This window comes from Salvelinus sp. IW2-2015, linkage group LG13 (assembly GCF_002910315.2).
Source record: "Salvelinus sp. IW2-2015 linkage group LG13, ASM291031v2, whole genome shotgun sequence".
NCBI classification, from domain to species: domain Eukaryota; kingdom Metazoa; phylum Chordata; class Actinopteri; order Salmoniformes; family Salmonidae; genus Salvelinus; species Salvelinus sp. IW2-2015.
The window spans coordinates 4,512,688-4,537,462 of NC_036853.1; the positions used below are offsets into that span (position 1 = coordinate 4,512,688).

The 24,775-nt window shown below is 42.8% G+C and overlaps 3 protein-coding genes across 5 annotated transcripts in view; all 3 read left to right on the forward strand.

Annotated features, from left to right (window-relative positions):
• The first annotated feature begins 1,417 nt into the window (after window positions 1-1,417).
• LOC111971996 (troponin I, fast skeletal muscle) lies at window positions 1,418-7,888 on the forward strand. Of its 2 annotated transcripts, XM_023998815.2 has the most exons (8): window positions 1,448-1,519; window positions 4,645-4,690; window positions 5,507-5,539; window positions 5,649-5,685; window positions 5,865-5,993; window positions 6,543-6,632; window positions 6,747-6,923; window positions 7,605-7,888. In XM_023998815.2, exons 3-8 carry the CDS (start codon window positions 5,532-5,534, stop codon window positions 7,698-7,700), a joined length of 537 nt encoding a protein of 178 aa, XP_023854583.1. In that variant the 5' UTR covers window positions 1,448-1,519; window positions 4,645-4,690; window positions 5,507-5,531; the 3' UTR covers window positions 7,701-7,888. The 2 variants fall into 2 exon arrangements, with proteins under 2 accessions (XP_023854582.1, XP_023854583.1); XM_023998814.2 differs by lacking the exon at window positions 4,645-4,690 and having other exon boundaries at window positions 1,418-1,519.
• Window positions 7,889-9,227: 1,339 nt separating this feature from the next.
• Window positions 9,228-16,095, forward strand: LOC111971995 (troponin I, fast skeletal muscle). 2 transcript variants are annotated; one of them, XM_023998813.2, is made up of 7 exons: window positions 9,228-9,372; window positions 13,803-13,835; window positions 13,926-13,968; window positions 14,120-14,248; window positions 14,421-14,510; window positions 15,427-15,603; window positions 15,714-16,095. In XM_023998813.2, exons 2-7 carry the CDS (start codon window positions 13,828-13,830, stop codon window positions 15,807-15,809), a joined length of 543 nt encoding a protein of 180 aa, XP_023854581.1. In that variant the 5' UTR covers window positions 9,228-9,372; window positions 13,803-13,827; the 3' UTR covers window positions 15,810-16,095. The 2 variants fall into 2 exon arrangements, with proteins under 2 accessions (XP_023854581.1, XP_023854580.1); XM_023998812.3 differs by having other exon boundaries at window positions 9,231-9,353.
• Window positions 16,096-16,181: 86 nt separating this feature from the next.
• The window catches only part of LOC111971998 (troponin I, fast skeletal muscle-like), a 28,936-nt gene continuing 20,342 nt past the window's right edge, over window positions 16,182-24,775 (forward strand). Inside the window, exon 1 of the mRNA XM_023998816.2 lies at window positions 16,182-16,986. The gene's annotated coding sequence lies outside the window, so the exon portion shown is untranslated. The remainder of the gene's footprint in view (window positions 16,987-24,775) is intronic.

The window sequence follows — 24,775 nt, forward strand, 5'->3', positions numbered from 1 at the left end:
GGCTTCAAGGTTTGAGGTCGAGGATCATGAAACTATTATTCTGCTATCTGAAGAGGAGACAGACACACACACACAAAATACCCTCTGCAGAATAAGGAGCCAGGCACCAGTTTTAAAATAATCAGCTTTAAACATTCACATTTGTGAAGAAATTGCATCTTGACAACATCAGACATTCCTGCAGAGGGTGAAGGGGGGCTTGCTGACCGTGACCCCATCACAGTATTATTAGCCTTATCCCACACACAGGGCTAACACGTTCTGCTGCTGTGGCCTGTCTGTCACCAGCCTCCATGACTTCTATGACCTGCACGACTTCAGCTTTCCCTTTATTCCATCGCCTTGCCCCTCTTCTGGCTCTCACTGGTCCTTAAGTGCTACATATCCCCACAGTTTGCCTCTCTCCTCCCCTCCCATCTCCCCCATTCTCAGGCTTCATGTTGAGGCTGCTGTATTCACTTACCCACCTGTCCAACCCATTAGTGATGTGACGTCTGCAAAGAGCCTTTTTACATGCGATCGGGCATTTGATATCATTCCAACCCTTTGCCCATTGTAACACAATGTTAGATTCAATGTAGTCCGGCTGTCTGGAAGAAACAGCTCTTCAGCTAACGTCATACCATACTGAATATGGCACTAAATTAAACATTCATATTCAATGGCAGATATTACATATATTATTACTAAAACAAACATTCTTCTGTTTAGTATAAACACTTTTTCTCAGTGCTATGGTGACCGCCACCTCAACCTGGTATGTTCTGGAAGAAATGCCCAAGCATGATGCTGGTATATATTGATTCTCCTCTAACACATCACCATTAACTGCTCACTGTTTCTCTAAAGTAGCTTGCGCTGTGCTGTTGCTACTTCTGGTTAATTATACAAGTCTATTGGTCATTTCATGTACAGCTTCCTGAATAGTCTTCACTGTGCAGCCAAAACAAATTCCCTGGACCATTCTCACACCCGCTGTCTCCTTAACTTTCATCACTGAGCATTCCCTCCTTCCTTCAGCCTGCTCAAACTGATGGTGGTGGTATCACACTGCCACTTCTCTGTAGAACTCTTTCTGAATGGTCATCTCCCTATCAAACGCACTAACAACCCTAGCCCTGTCTCAATTCTTCACACTTTCTGAAGCTAAAGTGACTATCTGACTCGCAGCAGTAAACCAAGCTACCCACAACTAATCAGAAAGGAAGCATCAGACCACCACTTTCTTCTGTACTAAATAAGGCTGTTGTCTAAAGGAATTGTCACATAACAATCACAATATCATCAGAGTAAGGTTATTTATAACGGAGGAGGTGGGAGTCAGATATAGTATTTCAGGTGCTTGCCTATTGGTCTGTGGATGAATCTACTTCCATAAACAGAAAGATGGGATTTCCTTGGCCATTGGGAATTGCAATATATACCATCTTATGATTCCATCATCTGCTGTAGCCACTAGCCGGTCTCACCCATCCTTCCTCCAAAATCTGTCGCGCTCCTCTTCCTGCTCAGCTCCTAGGTGAGAACTGCTCTTCTTTCAGCCGGCTATAGCTTGACTGCTCTGTGCTATTGGTGAATTGTTTGGATTTATTCAGTGGTCCATCTGGTTTCAAATGAGTTTGTGCCGGTTTATGTACGGGTTCTATTTTAAGGCTTTGGGACTTATTGCTTCTTTGTTTGGATGTGGTGGTTTCTGTGGTGGGTGTTGCCTATTAAAGCATTTTGCCTGGTTTCATGCAGTTTCAATGAGMTATTGTCAATCCATTGAAGATTAGTGTAGGTTTTTATGGAAGTACAATGCAAACATTTKTGAAGGAGACATTATCCAGCCCTTTCTACATTACACGAGGACAATCTAGGTTGTTCTAGACCTAGATGCTGTTTATGTGGGCTGTTTGACATTACTAGACACCTTTAACTGATGAATGTGAAATGTGATACCCCCAGTGTTTATCTTGGTGTCAACGCAAACAATTTTTCACTATATAACACAGATGAGGATTTGGCTGGAATATAATCTCAAACCCGGAGGATGTTATGTTGGTTGTGGAGATGGGAAGGCATAAAGAAGCTAACGCAGGTTGCCGAATTGGATAATAAAGTAGATCGTAGAGAATTATACCAGGTTATCACTGAGGTAATATCAGTTGGGTAATGTGATGAAGTGATTGTCAGGGTTTCTAAACATGTCTTTCTTTGTGTGTTGAAGGTAATCCTACATTTTATATAAATGTTTAATGAAGTGTGGCATTACACATCAAATTTTAGATCAGAATTTAACACTCACAGTGTTAAATGTAACACTTATAAATTATATGTGACCCACCAAAATAGTGTAAAACTAACACTTGGTTCCCTAACACCATTAGGGAGTTGATGCTGTTATACTTTCTCCGTGTTAGGGAATAACACATGTAGTGTTACAGTATTTAGGGGAGGGGGTTGTTTTAACACTGTGTAAAGGGTGTAAAGGCATGTTTGCATATTTTCCAGCATGCCTTTCAAATCAAATGTATTTATAAAGCCCTTCTTACATCAGCTGATATCTCAAAGTGCTGTACAGAAACCCAGCCTAAAACCCCAAACAGCAAGCAATGCAGGTGTAGAAGCACGGTGGCTAGGAAAAACTCCCTAGAAAGGCCAGAACCTAGGAAGAAACCTAGAGAGCAACCAGGCTATGAGGGGTGGCCAGTCCTCTTCTGGCTGTGCCGGGTGGAGATTATAACAGAACGGCCCAAGAAAACAGCAGGTCTGGGACAGCTAGCACATCCGGTGAACAGGTCACGGTTCCATAGCCGCAGGCAGAACAGTTGAAACTGGAGCAGCAGCACGGCCAGGGGACAGCAAGGAGTCATCAGGCCAGGTAGTCCTGAGGCATGGTCCTAGGGCTCAGGTCCTCCGAGAGAGCGAAAGAAAGAATTAGAGAGAGCATACTTAAATTCACACAGGACACTCCGTATAAGGAGAAATACTCCGGAGAAATACTCCAGATATAACAGGCTGACCCTAGCCCCCCGACACATAAACTACTGATTTCAATTGAATGTAAGCGATACCTACCCATGACTGTGTTTGTAAGTGACAGAGACATGGTAGTTGCATTCAATAACATTTAGCCCTGAAATGACCTCCTAAGTGAATGTGTTTACATTTAAAGTAAACCCTTTATGACCATATATTATACATTTCATAAGGCCTTTAGTTATGCCTAGTTATCCTCGACATTGTGGTATGAAAATCTTTGCACATCAGACCTGCAAGTCTTACAATACACTGGTTTGTGAAGTGATTAGTAATTCCTATCGGAATCCAGCCAGATGGAGGAAATCCAACAATTTGACAATTTTATCACTCACAACCTGTATTCAGAATGATTGCTATGGTGAACGACTTGACAAACAACACTACCTAAACCATGTAAACTGGAATTACCATCTCAGTAACGGGTGCAATAAGTCCAACCCTTTACAGATTGGATTAGTTTAGAAAATRTAAGTCATTTAACTTTGATATAGTTTAAGATAAAAAAATCACTGTGCATGCAGACACAGATATTAAAACWAACTATTTCTAACAATCAACCTGGAACAAAGCTTGTTAGGAAATATGATAACAAGTAACCCTCTAACTTCCTTTGCAATCAGAGATTTAACAGAAATGTCACTAGCAAACATAGTCATGGGTGGTACCTCTAAAATGTACTCGAAAGGCACGCTGGGAAACACATATGCAAATAAGACTATACACCCTGCCTACAGTGTTAAAACAACACCCAAAACCCAGTTACTGTAACACCACAGGTGCTAATTCCCTAACGCTGAGAAAGCATCAACTGTTATAAAGTGTTAATTTAAGTTGGAATTTGCAATACCCATAGTGTTAGAGACCCTAAACTCTTGAGGTGTTAGTTTATCAACACTTTGAAAAGTGTTAGTTTAACACTATTTTGGTGGGCCACGTATAATGACTAAGAAGGTGTTCAATTTAACACTGTGTTTTTTTTTTTACTGAGGATAGTCAGTGTCCATGGTACTGCATCTTAGTGCTAGCTGCGCCACCAGAGTCTCTGGGTTCGCGCCCAGGCTGGGCTGGGTTCGCGCCCAGGCTCTGTCGCAGCCGGCCGCAACCGGGAGATCCGTGGGGCGACGCACAATTGGCATAGCGTCGTCCGGGTTAGGGAGGGTTTGGCCGGTAGGGAGGGTTTGGCCGGTAGGGATATCCTTGTCTCAGTATATAAAAATGTATGCACTCTACTGTAAGTCGCTCTGGATAAGAGCGTCTGCTAAATGACTAAAATGTAAATGTAAAAATGTACTATCTGCCAAAGATACAGATTCAAAGCCACATCTCATCCTTTATGAAAGCACTGGGATTATCAATTTAAAATAWTTTTTTTACAAGAGATTTAGGTTCAGCAGATTTATCCAGAGGCTTTTATTTTGGTGTTTGACAGGTCTTCTAACCATAAAAGGGCAATCTGTGATTGGTACATCCATTTTTTTACTTTTAAATTGAAGATATATAGCTGTTTTTGAATTTGAAAGTGATTACATTTCTCCAGCCCCATCCTACCACTGTTTACCAAAACAGTGTTAGGGTGGCCACTTTATTAATGTTTGAATCCCCGATTGCCCCTTTAAACAGTCAAAGCTCTATTGAAGTGCTGGATCAAGTGGACTTTTCCAGGCAGGTGAGCCCTTATTTCAGATGTGATGGTGTAACATCTCTGCCATCTCAGGGATATTCTAGAGGGTAGGCTGGGCATCAACAGAGGTGGTATCAGGTTGTTGATAATCTCCCAGCCTTCCATTATGGAGCTACTCAAGGAGAACAGCTGGCCTTCATATTCTTAGACTAATTTAGACCCTGCTGCTTTTCCAGGGCCAAATGGCCCTCACTTGTGTTGGGGGGCTATAGTGTTTCCCCTCAGCCCTCACTTGTGTTGGGAGGCTATAGTGTTTCCCCTCAGTGGAACAATTATGCATGACTGCCCTGTATAAGGAACTTCCATGGTGATTAAACTCAGCATGACTTCTGATTGATCCTCCTTGAGAGATTCCTGGAGAGATTAATTGGTACATCTGTTTAGATTAGGTGAACAAAATAATATCTAATTATCTCCACCTAAATTCCATCAATGTTCGTCTGAAAAAGAAATTGAAAATACATCAACAATTTGATAGTTTGATAATCAACATACTCAACATTAGAACATGTCAAAAGTTAGGACATTTGACCATTGTAGTTACAGTATATATCACATAAATTTACATAGTTGTGAATTGTATTCTTATTCTTTGCCACTGTAAAACAAAGCCATGCAGTTGATAACAGAAAGTACACATAAAAATAAATATGTTTTCCACTTGCAATTTGTAAATCTGACAAATTTTTGCAGCCTTAAGAAAATATTTAACTGATATGACAGGCGATTGGCAGTGCAGTAATTGTATTGCTTTGAATTAGTTTGAAATGTATATGAAATAATGACCTCTTTTTTTCACAGGGTGTGAAATCAAACAAACGGCAAGATGTCGGAGTGAGTAACTTATACATTGATCGCATCTCATATTTTTGGATGTGGATGTGTAATACATGAAAATGAACATGATATTTTCTCTCACCTTTTCATAATTTTATCTCTTCAGGAAAAAGATGTCTTCGAGTCGGCGGCATTACCTGAAGGTAAACACTTTCAAATATCTGATCTTCATTTGATACTTGTCAACAACTATCAATACAAGGAGAATTGAGGGGAACACAAGTATACAATATCTCAAGGTTCATGTTTTACACGAAATGTCCCAATTCTGGTATGGCTGAGCTTTTCATACGTGTAACCTGCATGCCTCATTGTCTCCCAGAGCTTGATGCTCTCCATCGCTAAAGGCTTACTGGAAGACGAGGCAAAGGAGAATGAGCAGGAGAGAATAAGATGGATGGCGGAGAACTGCCCTCCCCTGTCCCTGCCAGGGGGTACTCAACAGTTACAGGTAAACCAAACAAACAATCAATCAAATCAATCAAACTCAACAATCAAAATTTGGTCAAACCCCAAATCAATGTAAAATATATGCCTTCATATATAAGATGATTACATAATTAGTTACTGTATTCAAATGTATTGAATAAAGTGTTCACTATTGTTATTATGATTATTATTATGAATAGTAGTAGTAGTACTAGTTGTAGTAGTCATAGTACCAGTAGCAGTAGTAGTAGCACTAATAGAAGTAGCAGAAGTACTGCAGTAGTAGTAGCAGTAGTAGTAGTAATAGTAGTTGCAGTAGTAGTAATAGTAGTAGTACCAGCAGCAGCAGTAGTAGCAGAAGCAGTAGTAGCAGTAGTACTAGTAGCAGTAGTAGTAGTAGTAGTAGTAGTAGCAGTAATACTAGCAGTAGTAGCAATAGTAGTTGCAATAGTAGTAGCAGCAGTAGTAGTGATGGTAGTATATATTTGTTTTATTAGTATAATGATGATGATGATGATTATTATATTATTATATTATTATTAATGCTTGATTTTTGTTGATATCACCTCAGGAGTTCTTGAAAGAGCTGCATCATAAGATTGACGTGATAGATGAGGAGAGATATGACCTGGAGAGCAAAGTGAACAAAGCCACTAAGGAGGTATACTGTATTCACTTTACCTCACACCTACTAAAACTTGGAATGCATTCCATGAGTAATTATGTGGTGCCAGTTAGATCAATGTTGTTGTTCTCCTCTTCTTCCATTGGTCAGATTGAAGATTTGAACATTAAAGTTATTGACTTGAAGGGCAAGTTCAAGAAGCCAACTTTGAGGAAAGTGCGTATGTCTGCTGATGCTATGCTCCAGGCTCTGCTGGGCTCCAAGCACAAGGTGTCTATGGATCTGAGATCCAACCTGAAACAAGTAAAGAAGGAGGTCAAAGAGGAGGTGGGTAACTGTTCAGTAAGATAACAGAATATTGTAGAGATGTCACTTTGGGTAATCTCTCGTGGATAGATGCGCGTAACATAAATGGTGCAACTTTGTTGCAAGACTCAAATTTTTCATYACTGATCATTTGGACAAATCACAATTTCGCAGGTGCTCGCATATTTCAAATTTCAGAAGGGGAGGGGACATTTGGCCCATAGACTTGTACAAAACTGGCTGAGAGTTTCTGTTTAGAGGGGTAGAGACTTCACGAGTCTCATTAGTACAAAGTACATTTGTAGGACTTAATCAAGCATCAATTTCACAAGATTTTTGTTCTGAGTGTCCGAGATTAGCCATTGGCAGACATTGTTATTGTCCAACCTGAGGCCTTGTTAATCTACACTAAGAGGTTCATCATACTGAAATTAGTTCACACATAGATAAGCTCAGCAGAGCGCACCCATGTAATAAGGCTGTTTGATTTGATGTTGTATAGAGTTGCCAAACCACTGATACAGGGTCAGATATATTTTCATAGCATTGGGTTCATGGGTCATCTACAGCTATACAACTTCTGCCAAACAACTGCTCCACTCCGACTTGACGACATGTTGTTTGGCTTCAACACTCAAATATCTCAAGGTTATAATTTACTGAATTTTTAACCCTGAACCTTTGACTATGTTGCTATTGCAGGATAAGGAACTGCGTAATGTTGGAGACTGGCGTCAGAACATTGAAGACAAGTCCGGAATGGACGGGAGGAAGAAGATGTTTGAGTCCGAGGGTTAATTTAGTCTATCATTTCCCTGTATAGATCCCGCAAAGCAACACAAAACTCTCACTTGTTTGAACATTTCTCTTATTGAGCACTATGGTATCATTTGAACCAGTGTATGTGTCTGTAAAACGAAAGGACAATTAAATGTTTCGAGTGGAACAGAAACGTGCGTTAATAAATGCTTTTCAGATTGCCACAATTTCTTGTACCTGTGTGATCAGATCTATGTTTTGTCTCTGTCTTGTCTAAATGTACCTCTAGTCTAGAACATGTGTTATGTTTGTTAGTTCAAATATATATGACAAACATATTTTCTGCCAGTTTTTATCTTCTTTTGTTTTTCCTGATGTAACATCTGTTGTTACATCAGGAGTGATGGTTGCTCAATTGCCTTACAGTACACAGCCTGACTAGACTGTGCAGTATGATAGGCACAGTGTTATCACGTGATATGGAGTGAAGTGCCACCAATGTCTATCACTCTAGAATCATATTCACAAGTCCTCTAGAGGAATTGCCAGCCAGTGATTTACAACCTGACTGACAGATATAATGTGACCTGACCATATTAAACCCTCAGTAATAGCACATTCTGACCTTACCCACTGGGCATGGACGTCAATTCAACGTCTATTCCACGTTGGTAATTTCATTGAAACATTGTTGATTCAACCAGTGTGTGCCCAGTCGGTAGAAGTTTGGCTAATTGTATGTTCTGGTTTGCTAGAGGTACAGTATCAGTTGATAGTAAACAGTAGTTAAGAAACAAGCAGAGCACTATTGGTTGTTGCCTGGGTAACCACTTATTGGATATAAAGAGATGTTGTCAGGTGGTGCAGCTGTGGAGGGTGTGAGTGAAGAGGAGAAGAACTCTTCTTGGGAAGTGGGGTAAGTGAGGCGAGCCGCGAGGCAGGCCTACTGCCTGGCCATGGCTCTGTTAATTGATTAAATATGTGAGAACTGATTATAAATGTTAGTAATTAGGTAGCATTGATGGATGGTTTCAAGTAGCACTCAAGATGTTTCCAGTTTCATTCTTTCATCCACAGTGAAAAATGTAGTTAGTAGAGAAAAAGATATCCATGAACCATCCTTGTCCATCTTACTTGTCTTTCAGTGGGAGATCTGAAAGTGACAGAACTGTCATCAGGTCCTTTGGGCGCCTCAGAAGCCACGGACATAAATCTCAGACACATGATGCCTCCGAGGTACGACCAGTTCAATAGTTTGGCATCCTTTTACGATAAACATCATGGGTGCCAGTTGCACGTCTGGCCTTCTGATAATGTGTGAATTATAGCATTCTCTATTACTGTTGGTGTGAGTGGCCTTTAAAGTTCTGAGTACTGGCCATGCATGCTCCTTATGGGTGATGGCATATGCTAAATAAAAGATGATGAAATAAGAACAACCATCTTGAAGGACGTGTTATTTATACTAGAGCCGCTGGGGGAGGGGAAGGAACAGGGAAACACCGTACTGTATTTCATGACCTTGTCAGCCCATTGGTTTGGTCTGTAATCCGCTTCCATAAAGAGAAATGGAGGATTATAGCGAGGGATCAGAAAATGCAATATATACCTTCTTAACACTTGAGCTGCCTGCGATCAGTCAGTCAGTTGGGGATCCCTTAACAAGCCTGTGCTGCTCTCTTTATTCCCGAGGTGAGAACCAACGCTTACAGTATGTCCCTCTCTGTCTGTTCTGTACTTCTAACTAGTTAGACACTATCTGAAGGAGAGAAGATTTATTAAGATTTTACTCAGGTTTTAGTTTTCGGAGAAACTACATTTTTCTAGCTATGATATACAGAAGCATTGTGGTCTTTGCGCTAACTTATTAATGAGAAATTGCAGAATTATAGTGATATGCCTATTTAATGTCAATACTTGGCTGTTGGTTGAGGAAAATAAGATTGTTTTATAAAGATTTTAGCATGTGAAATGCATTTTAGTTTGTGAAATGAATGGGAATTGTATTGTGTATTGCAATTGTATTGCACTGTAGCTAATTATTCATTTGTATTTGGTTGTTATTGTTGGCTCTAGTCCAAGAGTGTTAAATGTCTTTCCTGTAGTCATAAACTGATGCGTTTGGATTGTTGCTTTATGTAGTACTGCTCTTTCTACATGACATCTTATTCTTATTCAAATATATTTAATCTCTGTCACTAATGTTTAAATGACTCAAATGATATATAATTCGAAAAATACTGACAACAAAGTTTTCAAAATCATAACTCAATTACTCAATTACTTGGTTTATTTCAATACATTTTATAGATATTTTTTTTGTTTTGTACAGTATTTCATGATTTATTTTGTCGGTGTATCTTAATTTGTAAACTTTCAATAGTAGTATTTGCATAAGAAAATGTTCTCAGGTACCAGTAGTGTATTGAATGTGTTTTAGTAAGCAGACCGTATAATTATCTATGGGGTGGTAAATGATAGATGTAAATGGACTGATGATGTGACATGTAGAAATGGTACACCACCACAAGACATAAATCTGAAAGCGATCGTCAAATGTTTTCCTTCCTCTCAACACCATATTTTAGACATACCTACACAGCCTGTTACAACGTTATAGACATCTCTGATACATCACCTAATTGGCAATCTGGACAAATATATATATAAATATATATATATATATATATATATATATGTATATATATATACAGTACCAGTGAAAAGTTTGGACACACCTACTCATTCAAGTGTTTTTATTTATTTAGACTATTTACATTGTATAATAATAGTGAAGACATCAAAACTATGAAATAACACATATGGAATCATGTAGTAACCAAAAAAGTGTTAAACATATCAAAATATATGTTATATTTTAGATTCTTCAAAGTAGCCACCCTTTGCCTTGATGACAGCTTTGCACACTCTTGGCATTCTCTCAACCAGCTTCACCTGGAATGCTTTTCCAACAGTCTGGAAGGAGTTCCCACATATGCTAAGCACTTGTTGTCTGCTTATCCTTCACTCTGCGGTCCAGCTCATCCCAAACCATCTCAATTAGGTTGAGGTGGGGTGACTGTGGAGGCCAGGTCATCTGATGCAGCACTCCATCACTCTCCTTCTTGGTCAAATAGCCCTTACACAGCCTGGATGTGTGTTGGGTCATTGTCCTGTGGAAAAACAAATGATAGTCTCACTAAACGCAAACCAGATGGGATGGCATATCGCTGCAGAATGCCGTGGTAGCCATGCTGGTTAAGTGTGCCTTGAATTCTAAATAAGTGTCACCAGCAAAGCACACCCACACCATCCCACCTCCTCCTCCATGCTTCACGGTGGGAGCCACACAGATCATCCGTTCACCTACTCTGCGTCTCAGAAAGACACGGCGGTTGAAGGCAAAAATCTCAAATTTGGACTGATCAGACCAAAGGACAGATTCCACCGGTCTAATGTCCATTGCTCGTGTTTCTTGGCCCAAGCAAGTCTCTTCTTATTATTGGTGTCCTTTAGTAGTGGTTTCTTTGCAGCAATTAGACCATGAATGCCTGATTCACGCAGTCTCCTCTGAACAGTTGATGTTGAGATGTGTCTGTTACTTGAACTCTGTGAAGCATTTATTTGGGATGCAATCTGAGGTGCAGTTAACTCTAATGAACGTATCCTCTTCAGCAGAGGTAACTCTGGGTCTTCCTTTCCTGTGGCAGTCCTCATGAGAGCTAGTTTCATCATAGAGCTTGCTGGTTTTTGCAACTGCACTTGAAGAGACTTTCAAAGTTCTTGAAATGTTCAGTAATGACTGACCWTAATTTCTTAAAATAATGATGGACTGTCGTTTCTCTTTGCTTATTTGAGCTGTTCTTGCCATAATATGGACTTGGTCTTTTACCAAATAGGCTATCTTCTGTATATCACCTATAACTTATCAAAACACAACTGTTTGGTTCAAATGCATTAAGAAGGAAATAAATTCCACTATTTAACTTTCAACTAGGCACACCTGTTAATTGAAATGTATTCCTCATGAAGCTGGTTGAGAGAATGCCAAGAGTGTGCAAAGCTGTCATCAAGGCAAAGGGTGGCTACTTTGAAGAATCTCAATTATAAAATATATTTTGATTTGTTTAACACTTTTTTCGTTACTGTATGATTCCATATGTGTTATTTCATAGGTTTGATGTCGTCACTATTATTCTACAGTGTAGAAAATAGTCAAATTATTTGTATTATTTTCTACATCTACAATAGACTGACATCTTTACTAGACCCGGTCCAAAATCTGTGCTATGTGATGTTTGAAAAGACAACATTTCACTAGCCGGCGGGCTAGTTGGGTACATTTTCAACTAACCCGGTGTGAAAAGTTCTAGCCATCGTCAACCATAATTTCTATCCCTGCATGTCAGCTCACAAGAGTTGCTGTACTGTAAATACATCTATGCCTGTTTAGTTGAGCTTATTGAAGCTGGAGTGATACTATTTCAATTAAACATTTTAAAAGTAATGTGCAGCTCTGTGAAGTTCCCTCTCTTCTGCAAGTATGAAGGACGAGAGTTTTTCAGAACGGTACTGCTTTAAACAGTATTATTGGACATTCATGGCTTTGGTTAATTGCACAATAAACTAATCTGAATTTGAATCTGAACAATAATCACCCCGGATAGAAAAAGAGATATGCTAAGAAACACATTTTTATAATACATACACTATCGTTCTAAAGTTTGGGGTCACTTAGAAATGTCCTTGTTTTTGAAAGAAAAGCTGTGTACTACTCCCTTCACAGAACAGTGCACACTGGCTCTACGCAGAATGGAAAGTGCACCGGGGCCTCCCACTCCTCTTTCTATTCTGGTTAGAGCCAGTTTGCGCTGTTCTGTGAAGGGAGTAGTACACTGCGTTGTACGAGATCTTCAGCTTCTTGGCAATTTCTCACATGGAATAGCCTTCATTTCTCAGAACAAGCATAGACTGACGAGTTTCAGAAGAAAGTGCTTTGTTTCTGCCGATTTTGAGCCTGTAATCGAACCCACAAATGCCGATGCTCCAGATACTCAACTAGTCTAAAGAAGGCCAGTTTTATTGCTTCTTTAATCAGAACAACAGTTTTCAGCTGTGCTAACATAATTGCAAAAGGGTTTTCCAACGATCAATTATCCTTTTAAAATGATAAACTTGGATTAGCTAACACAACGTGCCATTAGAACACAGGAGTGATGGTTGCTGATAATGGGGCTCTGTACGCCTATGTAGCTATTCCATAAAGAAATTAGCTGTTTCCAGCTACAATAGTCATTTACAACATTATCAATGTCTACACGTTATTTCTGATGAATTTTATGTTATTTTAATGGAAATTTGCTTTTCTTTCAAAAACAAGGACATTTCCAAGTGACCCCAAACATTTGAACGGTAGTGTATATTCAGTGTAATTAATCATGGAGAATGGAGACAGTTGAGTGAGTACAATGAACTGACCTGATGGAGCAGCAGCAGTTATTTTTGAGACAAGGCCTAACGTCTTGGTCATCTAAGGGATGTTCTAGAAGGCAATGGCAGGGCTGGTGGCAGGGCTGGCACCACCAGCTGCGGTGTTGGGTTACTGTGACCTCTCAGAGACAAGCCTACAATAACACAGAGCCATTTTAGACAAGATCTGGGCCCAATTTAGATCTCCTCAACACAAGATAACTTCCCCGTCTCCAGGGAAACGATACCCAGAGCCCAGACCAAAGATTTGGAGTCGACTGAGTTTAAGGAATTCGGAATGTATTCTTGTCACTTGTCTCAATTACAAAAGCAAGTAAGAAGAGCGTTGTAAATCATAGCTGCATGCCATGGCCTCCGTTGGAAGTAGGGCTGAACAGGGATAATTGTAAAAAGGGACAGACTCAATAACACAAATTAGAAATAGCCTCTTATTCAATGTGCTTAAAAAATATATACTTTTTTCATGCTTTGACTACTTTTTTGTATTGACCGGTCTAGCATTCTCCATGTACCTTATCCTATATAATAGTATCAGTAATCCTACTGGTGTAGTTTTGTAATTGGTATAGCTGAGGATATACCAGTATTGTTGGTATAATGTTTGCTATTATGAGTACATCATTCATGTTTACTGTTGTTTTGCATTTCTAGGAAGTGAAGACACAAAACAGCCAAGATGGCTGAGTAAGTATAGGCCAATACTTTGTCTACATGTTGTGTTTCAAGTGTTTAGGTAGTTGTACTTAACCTGACTTTCTTTCCTTGGTCCAATAGCAAGAAAGGCAACGTGTCCTCAAGCCGTAAGCACACTCTGAAGGTAAGGAATCCCACACAGCCATTTTAATGTTTTACGTAGAATAAAACATTTAATAATGTATAAAAATCATAATATAACATACTTTTAAAAAGTAGTAAAACAAAGGGAGATATAGGTCAATTATCTGTCAACTGTCATAATTTGTCTCCAGAGTTGTATGCTGGCACTTGCTAAGGATTGGCTTGAAGCTGAAGCATTAGAGAAAGTTAAAGAGAGGGAGAGATACATGGAAGAGAACTGCCCTCCTCTGGAGATGTCCCACTCCAAGGATGATTTGACGGTATGATATTCAGATATTCAAAGACAGACATTATGAAAACATATCATACCTGCTTGATACAGTGTGTTGTATGAATTGTGCTTCTATCCGGATCAGCTGTACTAAGTTCAAGCATAACAATAGGTATTGTATGAAGACAGTTACATTTTCCTTTGTTGCATTCTTTCATTAGGAGCTTTGCAAAAAGATGTACGACAAAATTAATGTGATTGATGAGGAGAGATACAACTTAGAATATAAAGTGATCATGGTTTGCAATGAGGTAAGCAACTGTCTTGTCTGTTCCGTTTTTTAATGTTTCAATATAAATACACAGTGCCTTCAGAAAGACTTATTACACATTTTGTTGTGTTACAGCTTGAATTAAAAATGGATTAAATAGATTTTGATTCTCACCTATCTACACACAATACCCCACAATGACAAATTGAAAACATGTTTTTAGATATTTTTGCAAATGTATTAAAAATGAAATACAGAGACATCTCTGAGTAAAATCACCTTTGGCTGTGATGACAGCTGTGAGTCTTTCTGGATAATTCTCTAAGAGCTTTCCACACCTGTATTGTGAAACATTTGCCTATTATTATTTTCAAAATTCTTCATTCTCTGTCAAATTAGTTGATCATTGCTAGACAACCATTTTCAGGTCTTGCCATTGATTTTAATGTAGATTTAAGTCTAAACTGTAACTCGACCACTCAGTAATATTCACTGTCTTCTTGGTAAGCAACTCYAGTATTGATTTGGCTTTGTGTTTTAGGTTATTGTCCTGCTGGGTCTTGAAAGGTGAATCAATCTCCCAGGGTCTTGAAAGGGTCTTTGTGGCTGAATTTGTGTTTGATATTCACTGCTCGACAGAGGGCTATAGAGATGAGGTAGTCATTCACAAATCATATTAAACACTATTACTGCAGACAGAGTGAGTCCATGCAACTTATTATGTGACTTGTTAAGGCTTGCCATAACCAAGGGGTTGAATACTTATTGACTCGAGACATTTTAGCTTTTCATTTTCTAATTGCCTTGAAAAAATTCCGAAAAAATAATTCCACTTTGACATTATGGGGTATGGTGTGTAATAATGGTATATGATAAATATATTTTATATGTATACAGTTCCTTTGTTGAGCCCACCTGAAACACTGATTTTCCTGTTCCAAAATTCCACCCACTAGGTTTTAGACCTAAACATAAAAATAGTTGACCTGAGGGGCAAGTTCAAGAAGCCAGCTCTGAAGAAAGTACGTATGTCTGCTGATGCTATGCTCCAGGCTCTGCTGGGCTCCAAGCACAAGGTGACCATGGATTTGAGATCCAACCTGAAACAAGTGAAGAAAGATGAGAAGAAAGAGGTGGGTCCATTAGGTTGGATATCGCATCGGGAGACATTGTCAATGTTGAACGAACTTTAGGCCTTGATATTCAACACTTCATTGTCTTCTCACCCTTTCTACCATCACAGGATAAGGAATTGCGTGACGTTGGTGACTGGCGTAAGAACATTGACGACAAGGCTGGTATGGACGGCAGGAAGAAGATGTTTCAGGGAGATAATTAGATCATTGGGCTGTGTTTGTATGATGTGACTGACTACTGTCCTGTAATGTCTTACTGTCAACCACATATTGATTGATACCCATTACAACCAGTACTGTAACTATATGACACATCTTTGTTTCTTTTGAAGACACAAAATAAATAGAAGGAAACAGAAACAGAGAGTAAGAAAGTCTTCGGAAGATGTGTGTAATGGTCTGTCTGTTGATTTACTGCTTTACTCCCTGTAGTAGAGTAGCCTACTGTACAGTGACAAACTTTTCAAATAAATTGTCTTAAGGAAATCATTCAAAATGTATATTATTTATATTTTGTCATTCTGATACACAAAGAGAACTAAAATGCAAAATCTTGCAACCACTTGCAGAGATTGAACGGGATTTTAAGATTATTCTTTTTTTTTATTTGGAGGATGTAACGTATCATACAAAATGGGTGACGTTGCACACAATTGTGCACTATTTTCAGGAGCCCGTTTTGGGCTACTTTCAAAACGACTGTCTGAAATGAATCAAAACCTTTATAACGCATCTTTAACTATAGGAGTGATCTGCATTTGTGACTTTTGAAAAGAAAGAGATATGGGCAACTCGGCACTCCAGTCTAGAACATTACCAGGGAACCATCTTTAATACTCCTCTCCGATTTTCTAGTCTAATTTGAGCAGCAGGTACAGTAACACGTTTCTTGAGGTTTTGAAATCAATGCTTTCTGTCATGTTGTACCACGTTATCTGGAACATTATTCAGTTACTGTTGGATAAAGAAAACTTCATGTTAAGTAAAATCATGATATTTGTTTTATAGATTTTATATTTGTTTTTAAGAGTTATTCATTCAACAGTTCAGGCTAATATGAGAAAAAAAAACGTGAACAATTGGGCTCAGCAATTTTTTCTGCAGTCTTTTTGAGGTCTTTGTCATTGTCACTGAAATTAAGGTGAGTTACTTTATTATTTTGCATTTTTCCCTTTTGTATTACATAGTAAAAGCAAGTATATTATTTCATTGTTCACTTCTTACAATTGAAACAAATTGACTAAGCAATTTCATGTTTTCAAAATTGTAGTTAAATGTTTCCTGTCTACAATTTGCATTTACTGTATTTTATTATTTTCCTACTCTCAACAGATAAATACTCACTTAAACATCAGATGGAATCTTATTGATGCTTCAGTGGTAAGTGTCTTTACAGTGCATCCGGAAAGTATTCAGACCCCTTGACTTTTTCCATATTTTGTTATGTTACAGCCCTATTCTAAAATGGATTAAATATATTTTTTCCCTCATCAATCTACACACAATACCCCATAATGACAAAGCGAAAACAGATTTTTTTTGGTGCAAATTTATCAAATAAAAAAACCTGAAATACCTTATTTACATAAGTATTCAGACCCTTAGTTATGAGACTCAAAATCTAGCTCAGGTTCATCCTGTTTCCTTTGATTGGACATGATTTGGAAAGGCACACTCCTGTCTATATAAGGTCCCACAGTTGACAGTCCATGTCAGAGCAAAAACCAAGCCATGAGGTCGAAGGAATTGACCATAGAGCTCGAGACAGGATTGTGTCAAGTCACAGATCTGGGGAAGGGTACCAAAAAATGTCTGCAGCATTGAAGGTCCCGAAGAACACAGTCGCTTCCATCATTCTTAAATGGAAGAAGTTTGAATCCACCAAGCTCTTCCTGGAGCTGGCTGCGCGGCCAAACTAAGCAATCGGGGGGAGAAGGGCCTTGGTCAGGGAGGTGACCAAGAACCTGATGGTCACTCTGACAGAGCTCCAGGATTCCTCTGTGGAGATGGGAGAACCTTCTAGAAGGACAACCATCTCTGCAGCACTCCACCAATCAGGCCTTTATGGTAAAGTGKCCAGACAGGAGCCCCTCTACAGTAAGAGGCACATGACAGCCCGCTTGGAGTTTGCCAAAAGGCTCCTAAAGGACTCTCAGACCATGAGAAACAAGATTCTCTGGTCTGATGAAACAGAGATTGAACTCTTTGGCCTGAATGCCAAGCGTCACGTCTGGATGAAACCTAGCACCATCCCTACAGTGAAGCATGGTGGTGGCAGCATCATGCTGTGGGGATGTTTTTCAGCGCCAGGGACTGGGAGACTAGTCAGGATCGAGGGAAATATGAGCAAAGTAGAGAGAGATCCTTGATGAGAACCTGCTTCTGAGCGCTCAGGACCTCAGACTGGGGTGAAGGTTCACCTTCCAACAAGAAAACAACTCTAAGCACACAGCCAAGATAATGCAGGATTGGCTTCGGGACAAGTCTCTGAATGTCCTTGAGTGGCCCAGCCAGAGCCCGGACTTGAACCCGATCGAACATCTCTGGAGAGACCTGAAAATAGCTGGTCAGCAACCCATCCAAACTGACAGAGCTTGAGAGGATCTGCAGAGAAGAATGGGAGAAACTCCCCAAATAGAGGTGCCAAGCTTATAGCGTCATACCCAAGAAGACTCAAGACTGTAATCGCTGCCAAATGTGCTTCAACAAAGTACTGAGTAAAGGGTCTGAATACTTATGTAAATAAGATATTTCGCTTTGTCATTATAGGGTAATGTGTGTAGATTGATGAGGGGAAAAAACGATTTAACAATTTTAAAATAGGGCTATAATGTAACATAATGTGGAAAAAGTCAAGGGCTCTGAATACTTTCCGAATGCACTCTATATTGAGGTTTTTATTCTTCCAGTAGCACAGTTTACATGCATATTCTGACAAATGTAACAAGTTATTTTAAGACACAGTGGCCGTGAAAGAGGGTGTTGGGATATGCAAAAAACCCAGCAGCGGGATATGAGAATGAAAAACCCAGCAGCATTGTAGTTCTTGACACAAACCGGTCTGCCTGGCACCTACTAACATACCTCTTTCTAAGGCACTTAAATATTTTGTCTTGCCGATTCACCCTCTGAATGGCACAATCATACACAATCCATGTCTCAATTGTCTCAAGGCTTAAAAATGCTTCTTTAACTTGTCTCCTCCCCTTCATCTACACCGATTGAAGTTGATTTAACAAGTGACATCAATAAGGGATCATAGCTTTCACCTTGATTCACCTGGTCAGTCTGTGTCATGGAAATAGCAAGTGTCCTTAATGTTTTGTACACTATAGGACAAGTATAAGCACCCACCAAATTATTCTTATTATATAGAAAGTGTTTTGTCCAGATGTCCCCCTCGGTTAATAAAGGAATTTGCAGAGGATCTAGCTAGTTTCAGTTTAGTTGTCACGATCGTGTGGAGAAGAGACGGACCAAAACGCAGCATGTGGAAAATAAGCCATCTTCTTTTATTTTTACTATGAAGATGAACATGAAACGAAACACTATTACAAACTATACAAAAACAACAAACGACCGTGAAGCTATAAACGTAGTGCACACACACAGGCTACAAACGTTCAACATAGACAATTCCCCACAACCAGCTAAAGCCTATGGTTGCCTTAAATATGGCTCCCAATCAGAGACAACAATAACCAGCTGTCTCTAATTGAGACCCAATTCAGGCAACCATAGACTTTCCTAGATACCTACACTCAACCATAGACACAGCTAGACTACTATTTACATAAACCCAACTACTCTAATAAACCCCCTAAACCTTACAACCACCCTAGACACTACAAAAACCACATACATTCCCCATGTCACACCCTGACCTAACCAAAATAATTAAGAAAACAAAGAATACTAAGGCCAGGGCGTGACATAACCCTCCCCTTAAGGTGCGAACTCCGGGCGCACCAGCACAAAGTCTAGGGAGGGTCTGGGTGGGCGTCCGTCCACGGCGGCGGCTCCGGCACTGGTCGTGGTCCCCACCCCACCATAGTCACTACCCGCTTTCGTAGCCTCCTCCAAATGGCCACCCTCCACATTAACCCCACTGGATTAAGGGGCAGCACCGGACTAAGGGCAGCACCGGACTAAGGGGCAGCACCGACTAAGGGCAGCACCGGACTAAGGGCAGCACCGGACTAAGGGGCAGCACCGGACTAAAGGGCAGCACCAGGATAAGGGCAGCACCAGGATAAGGGGCAGCACCAGGATAAGGGCAGCACCAGGATAAGGGGCAGCACCAGGATAAGGGCAGCACCAGGATAAGGGGCAGCACCAGGATAAGGGGCAGCACCAGGATAAGGGCAGCACCAGGATAAGGGCAGCACCAGGATAAGGGGCAGCTCCGGACTGAGGGACGGCAGCTCCGGACTGAGGGACGGACTCCGGCTGAGGACGGATCCTGGCTGGATGACGGCTCTGGCGGTCCTGGCTGGACGGCTCTGGCGGATCCTGGCTGGACGGCTCATGGCTGGCTGACGGTATGGCTGCTCATGGCTGGCTGACGGATCTGGCTGCTCACTGGCTGGCTGACGGATCTGGCTGCTCATGGCTGGCTGACGGATCTGGCTGCTCATGGCTGGCTGACGGATCTGGCTGCTCATGGCTGGCTGACGGAGCTGGCTGCTCATGGCTGGCTGACGGAGCTGGCTGCTCATGGCTGGCTGACGGAGCTGGCTGCTCATGGCTGGCTGCGGAGCTGGCTGCTCATGGCTGGCTGACGGAGATGGCTGCTCATGGCTGGCTGACGGATCTGGCTGCTCATGGCTGGCTGACGGATCTGGCTGCTCATGGCTGGCTGACGGATCTGGACCTCATGCTGGCTGGCGGCTCTGGCAGATCCTGTCTGGTTGGCGGCTCTGGCAGATCCTGTCTGGTTGGCGGCTCTGGTAGATCCTGTCTGGTTGGCGGCTCTGGACGCTCATGGCTGGCTGGCGGCTCTGGCAGATCCTGTCTGGTTGGCGGCTCTGGTAGATCCTGTCTGGTTGGCGGCTCTGGCTGGTCATGGCTCGCTGCGGCTCTGGCTGGTCATGGCTGCGTGACGGCTCTGGCTGGTCATGGCTGCGTGACGGCTCTGGCTGGTCATGGCTGCGTGACGGCTCTGGCTGGTCATGCTGCGTGACGGCTCTGGCTGGTCATGGCTCGCTGACGGCTCTGGCTGGTCATGGCTCGCTGACGGCTCTGGCTGGTCATGGCTCGCTGACGGCTCTGGCTGGTCATGGCTCGCTGACGGCTCTGGCTGTCATGGCTCGCTGACGGCTCTGGCTGGTCATGGCTCGCTGACGGCTCTGGGCTGGTCATGGCTCGCTGACGGCTCTGGCTGGTCATGGCTCGCTGACGGCTCTGGCTGTCATGGCTCGCTGACGGCTCTGGCTGGTCATGGCTCGCTGACGGCTCTGGCTGGTCATGGCTCGCTGACGGCTCTGGCGGTCATGGCTCGCTGACGGCTCTGGCTGATCCGTTCTGGGGAAGGCTCTGGCTGATCCGTTCTGGCGGAAGGCTCTGGCTGATCCGGTCTGGCGGAAGGCTCTGGCTGATCCGGTCTGGCGGAAGCTCTGGCTGATCCGGTCTGGCGGAAGGCTCTGGCTGATCCGGTCTGGCGAAGGCTCTGGCTGATCCGGTCTGGCGGAAGGCTCTAGCGGCTCCTGTCTGGGGGACGGCTCTAGCGGCTCCTGTCTGGCGGACGGCTCTGCAGGCTCATGGCAGACGGGCGGCTTTGCAGGCTCATGGCAGACGGGCGGCTTTGAAGGCTCAATACAGACGGGCAGTTCATGCGGCGCTTGGCAGACGGACAGTTCAGACGGCGTTGGGCAGACGGGCAGTTCAGGCGCCGTTGGGCAGACGGGCAGTTCAGGCGCCGTTGGGCAGACGGGCAGTTCAGGCGCCGTTGGGCAGACGGGCAGTTCAGGCGCCGTTGGGCAGACGGCAGTTCAGGCGCCGCTGGGCAGACGGCAGTTCAGGCGCCGCTGGGCAGACGGGCAGTTCAGGCACCGTTGGGCAGACGGGCAGTTCAGGCGCCGTTGGGCAGACGGGCAGTTCAGGCGCCGTTGGGCAGACGGGCAGTTCAGGCGCCGCTTGGCAGACAGGCAGTTCAGGCGCCGCTTGGCAGACGGGCAGTTCAGCGCCGTTGGGCAGACGGGCAGTTCAGGCGCCGTTGGGCAGACGGGCAGTTCAGGCGCCGCTTGGCAGACGGGCAGTTCAGGCACCGTTGGGCAGACGGCAGACTCTGGCCGGCTGAGACGCACTGTAGGCCTGGTGCGTGGTGCCGGAACTGGAGGTACCGGGCTAAGGACACGCACCTTCAGGCTAGTGCGGGGAACAACAACAGGGCACACTGAGTTCTCAAGGCGCACTATAGGACTGGTGCGTGGTACCAGAACTGGTGGTACCGGGCTGAGGGCACGCACCTCAGGACGAGTGCGGGGAGAAGGATCATGCGTACAGGGCTCTGGAGACGCACAGGAGGCTTGGTGCGTGGTGCCGGGACTGGAGGCACTGGGCTGGAGACACGCACCACAGGGAGAGTGCGTGGAGGAGGAACAGGGCTCTGGAGACGCACTGGAAGCCTGGTGCGTGGTGTCAGCACTGGTGGTACTGGGCTGGGAACACACACCACAGGGCTAGTGCGAGGAGCAGTAACAGGACGCACAGGACTCTGGAGACGCACAGGAGGCTTTGTGCGTGCTGTAGCACTGTCTTAACCAGACGGCTAGCACGCACCTCAGGACGAGTTTGGAGAGCTGTTCCCGGTGACATTAAATCACCAACACGTTCATTCGGACGGATGCCGTGCCTCATGCACCAAACCAATACATCCCTCATAACTCTCTCCTCCAATTTCTCCATTAACTCCTTTACTGTCTCTGCGTCACTCTCCTCCAAATCCGCCCTCACCGGCTCCTTACGGTAAGCAGGAGGAGTTGGCTCACGTCTCCCGACTGACCCAACTAAACTACCCGAGAGCCCCCCCCCCAAGAAATGTTTGGGTTTGACTTACGGGCTTCCAGCCTTGTTTCCTTGCTGCCTCCTCATATCTCCGCCTCTCTGCTTTCGCTCCTCCAGCTCAGCTTTGGACGGTTATATTCTCCTGGTACTTCGCGGTCCAGAATTTCCTCCCAATTCCAATAGTCCTGTGTAGGTGGGTCCTGTTGTTGTTGCACACGCTGCTTGATCCGATGATGGTGGGGAATTCTGTCACGATCGTGTGGAGGAGAGACGGACCAAAAACACAGCATGTGGAAAATAAGCCATCTTCTTTTATTTTTACTACGAAGATGAACATGAAACGAAACACTATTACAAACTATACAAAAACAACAAACGACCGTGAAGCTATAAACGTAGTGCACACACACAGGCTACAAACGTTCAACAAAGACAATTCCCCACAACCAGCTAAAGCCTATGGTTGCCTTAAATATGGCTCCCAATCAGAGACAACAATAACCAGCTGTCTCTAATTGAGACCCAATTCAGGCAACCATAGACTTTCCTAGATACCTACACTCAACCATAGACACAGCTAGACTACTATACTAAACATAAACCCAACTACTCTAATAAACCCCAAACCTTACAACCACCCTAGACACTACAAAAACCACATCATTCCCCATGTCCACCCTGACCTAACCAAAATAATTAAGAAAACAAAGAATACTAAGGCCAGGGCGTGACATTATTTTCAAGTTTATTAGTCGTATGTAAAAAAACACGTAGTATACAAAGTCCAACAAAAATGCTTACTTGCAGGTTCCTTCTCAACAATGTAAAACAATAAGAAATAATAAAAGATAAGAACATAAAGTAAATGGCATTTGAGCATAAGTATAATACATGAAGGCACAATTTATAGTCCAATATGTACACGTGTATCAGGGAGGACTGGGGGGGGGGGGGGGGAATCTCTGGTGGTCACACACTTAGTAAACACCTATTGGGTTATGTACCTTCAGTGTGGTCCCCAGTCCTAGAAAGAAAAGTGACTGGAGACCAATCTCTACTCCATCCTGTCTGGGCAAATTCCAGGAAAAGTTAATTGTGAAGAGCTTCTACCTAGTTGCTCTTCAGGAATGCAAAAGCCAGTTTGCATACTTGGCTAAACACAGCACAGCAAATGTGCTGGTCAGAGTCACACACACCTGGCTTACAGAGACAGACTTAAAGAAATCCACGGTGGTTCAGGTTCTGCTGGCGGACATGTCAAAAGCTTTTGATCGCGTCGACCATGCTAAACTCCTCCAGCATCTGGCCAGTCTGGGTCTGTGTCCAAGGCTACTCACCTGGCTTCACAGCTACACAACAGGGAGAACACAGAGGGGGATGGCAAATGGAATGTACAGCTCATGGATAGAGGTAACATCTGGGGTCCCACAGGGTGGGGTTGTCTCGCCTTACCTCTTTCTGCTCCACATGTGCACTCGGAGAGTCATCTTTGATTTGTCCTGTTCTTTAAGGATAGAAAACATTGAAAATGACACCTCAATGGAAGAGGAGGTGAAGTAACTGGATGAATGGGCGGCAGACAACAACATACTTCTGTCCAACTAAGAATTTGTTTCTCTAGAAATCCTCCCCAGCAGGCTCCAATGATCCTGGGTAGACAGGTTGTTCCAGTTGGAACAAAATACCTTGGCTTCCACTTGGACAACCAACTCAGTGGTAACCAACATATTGACCAGGCAGTGAAAAGGGCTTCAAAGCATCTACCCTTCCTGACTGTGATGGCAAGAAACAGTCTTCCCACTGATGACCTTGTGGAAATATTCACCACACTGATCCCACCATGCCTTGAGTACGCCAGTGTGTTGCTGGTGGGCTCCACAAAGAAGCAGCAAGCTGCACTGGACATGGTACAGAAAAGGACAAGCAAGATAATAACAAAAAATAGAGACATCCCACTGACTCTTCACCCTGTTGCAGGATAACTTTCCTGTAATGCAGGAAATGTAAAACTTCCAGTGTATTTGAGGTTTAAAAAGGCTTCTGAAGTTTGTAATTCCCACTTTGAAATTTCAGACTTGATTTTCCCTTACGAAAAATGTATCAACCCCTACAAATATGTCCATTAATTATAATACACACAATACTTCCCATTTCCTGTTGCTTG

Bases quoted from the DNA above. Each gene is read 5' to 3' on its own strand.
- LOC111971996 (XM_023998814.2), top strand. The intron at 5,686-5,864 runs GTAAACACTTTC...ATTGTCTCCCAG, and splicing joins GTCGGCGGCATTACCTGAAG to AGCTTGATGCTCTCCATCGC. The intron at 5,994-6,542 runs GTAAACCAAACA...ATATCACCTCAG, and splicing joins GGGGTACTCAACAGTTACAG to GAGTTCTTGAAAGAGCTGCA.
- LOC111971995 (XM_023998813.2), top strand. The intron at 13,969-14,119 runs GTAAGGAATCCC...ATTTGTCTCCAG, and splicing joins GCCGTAAGCACACTCTGAAG to AGTTGTATGCTGGCACTTGC. The intron at 14,249-14,420 runs GTATGATATTCA...TTCTTTCATTAG, and splicing joins ACTCCAAGGATGATTTGACG to GAGCTTTGCAAAAAGATGTA.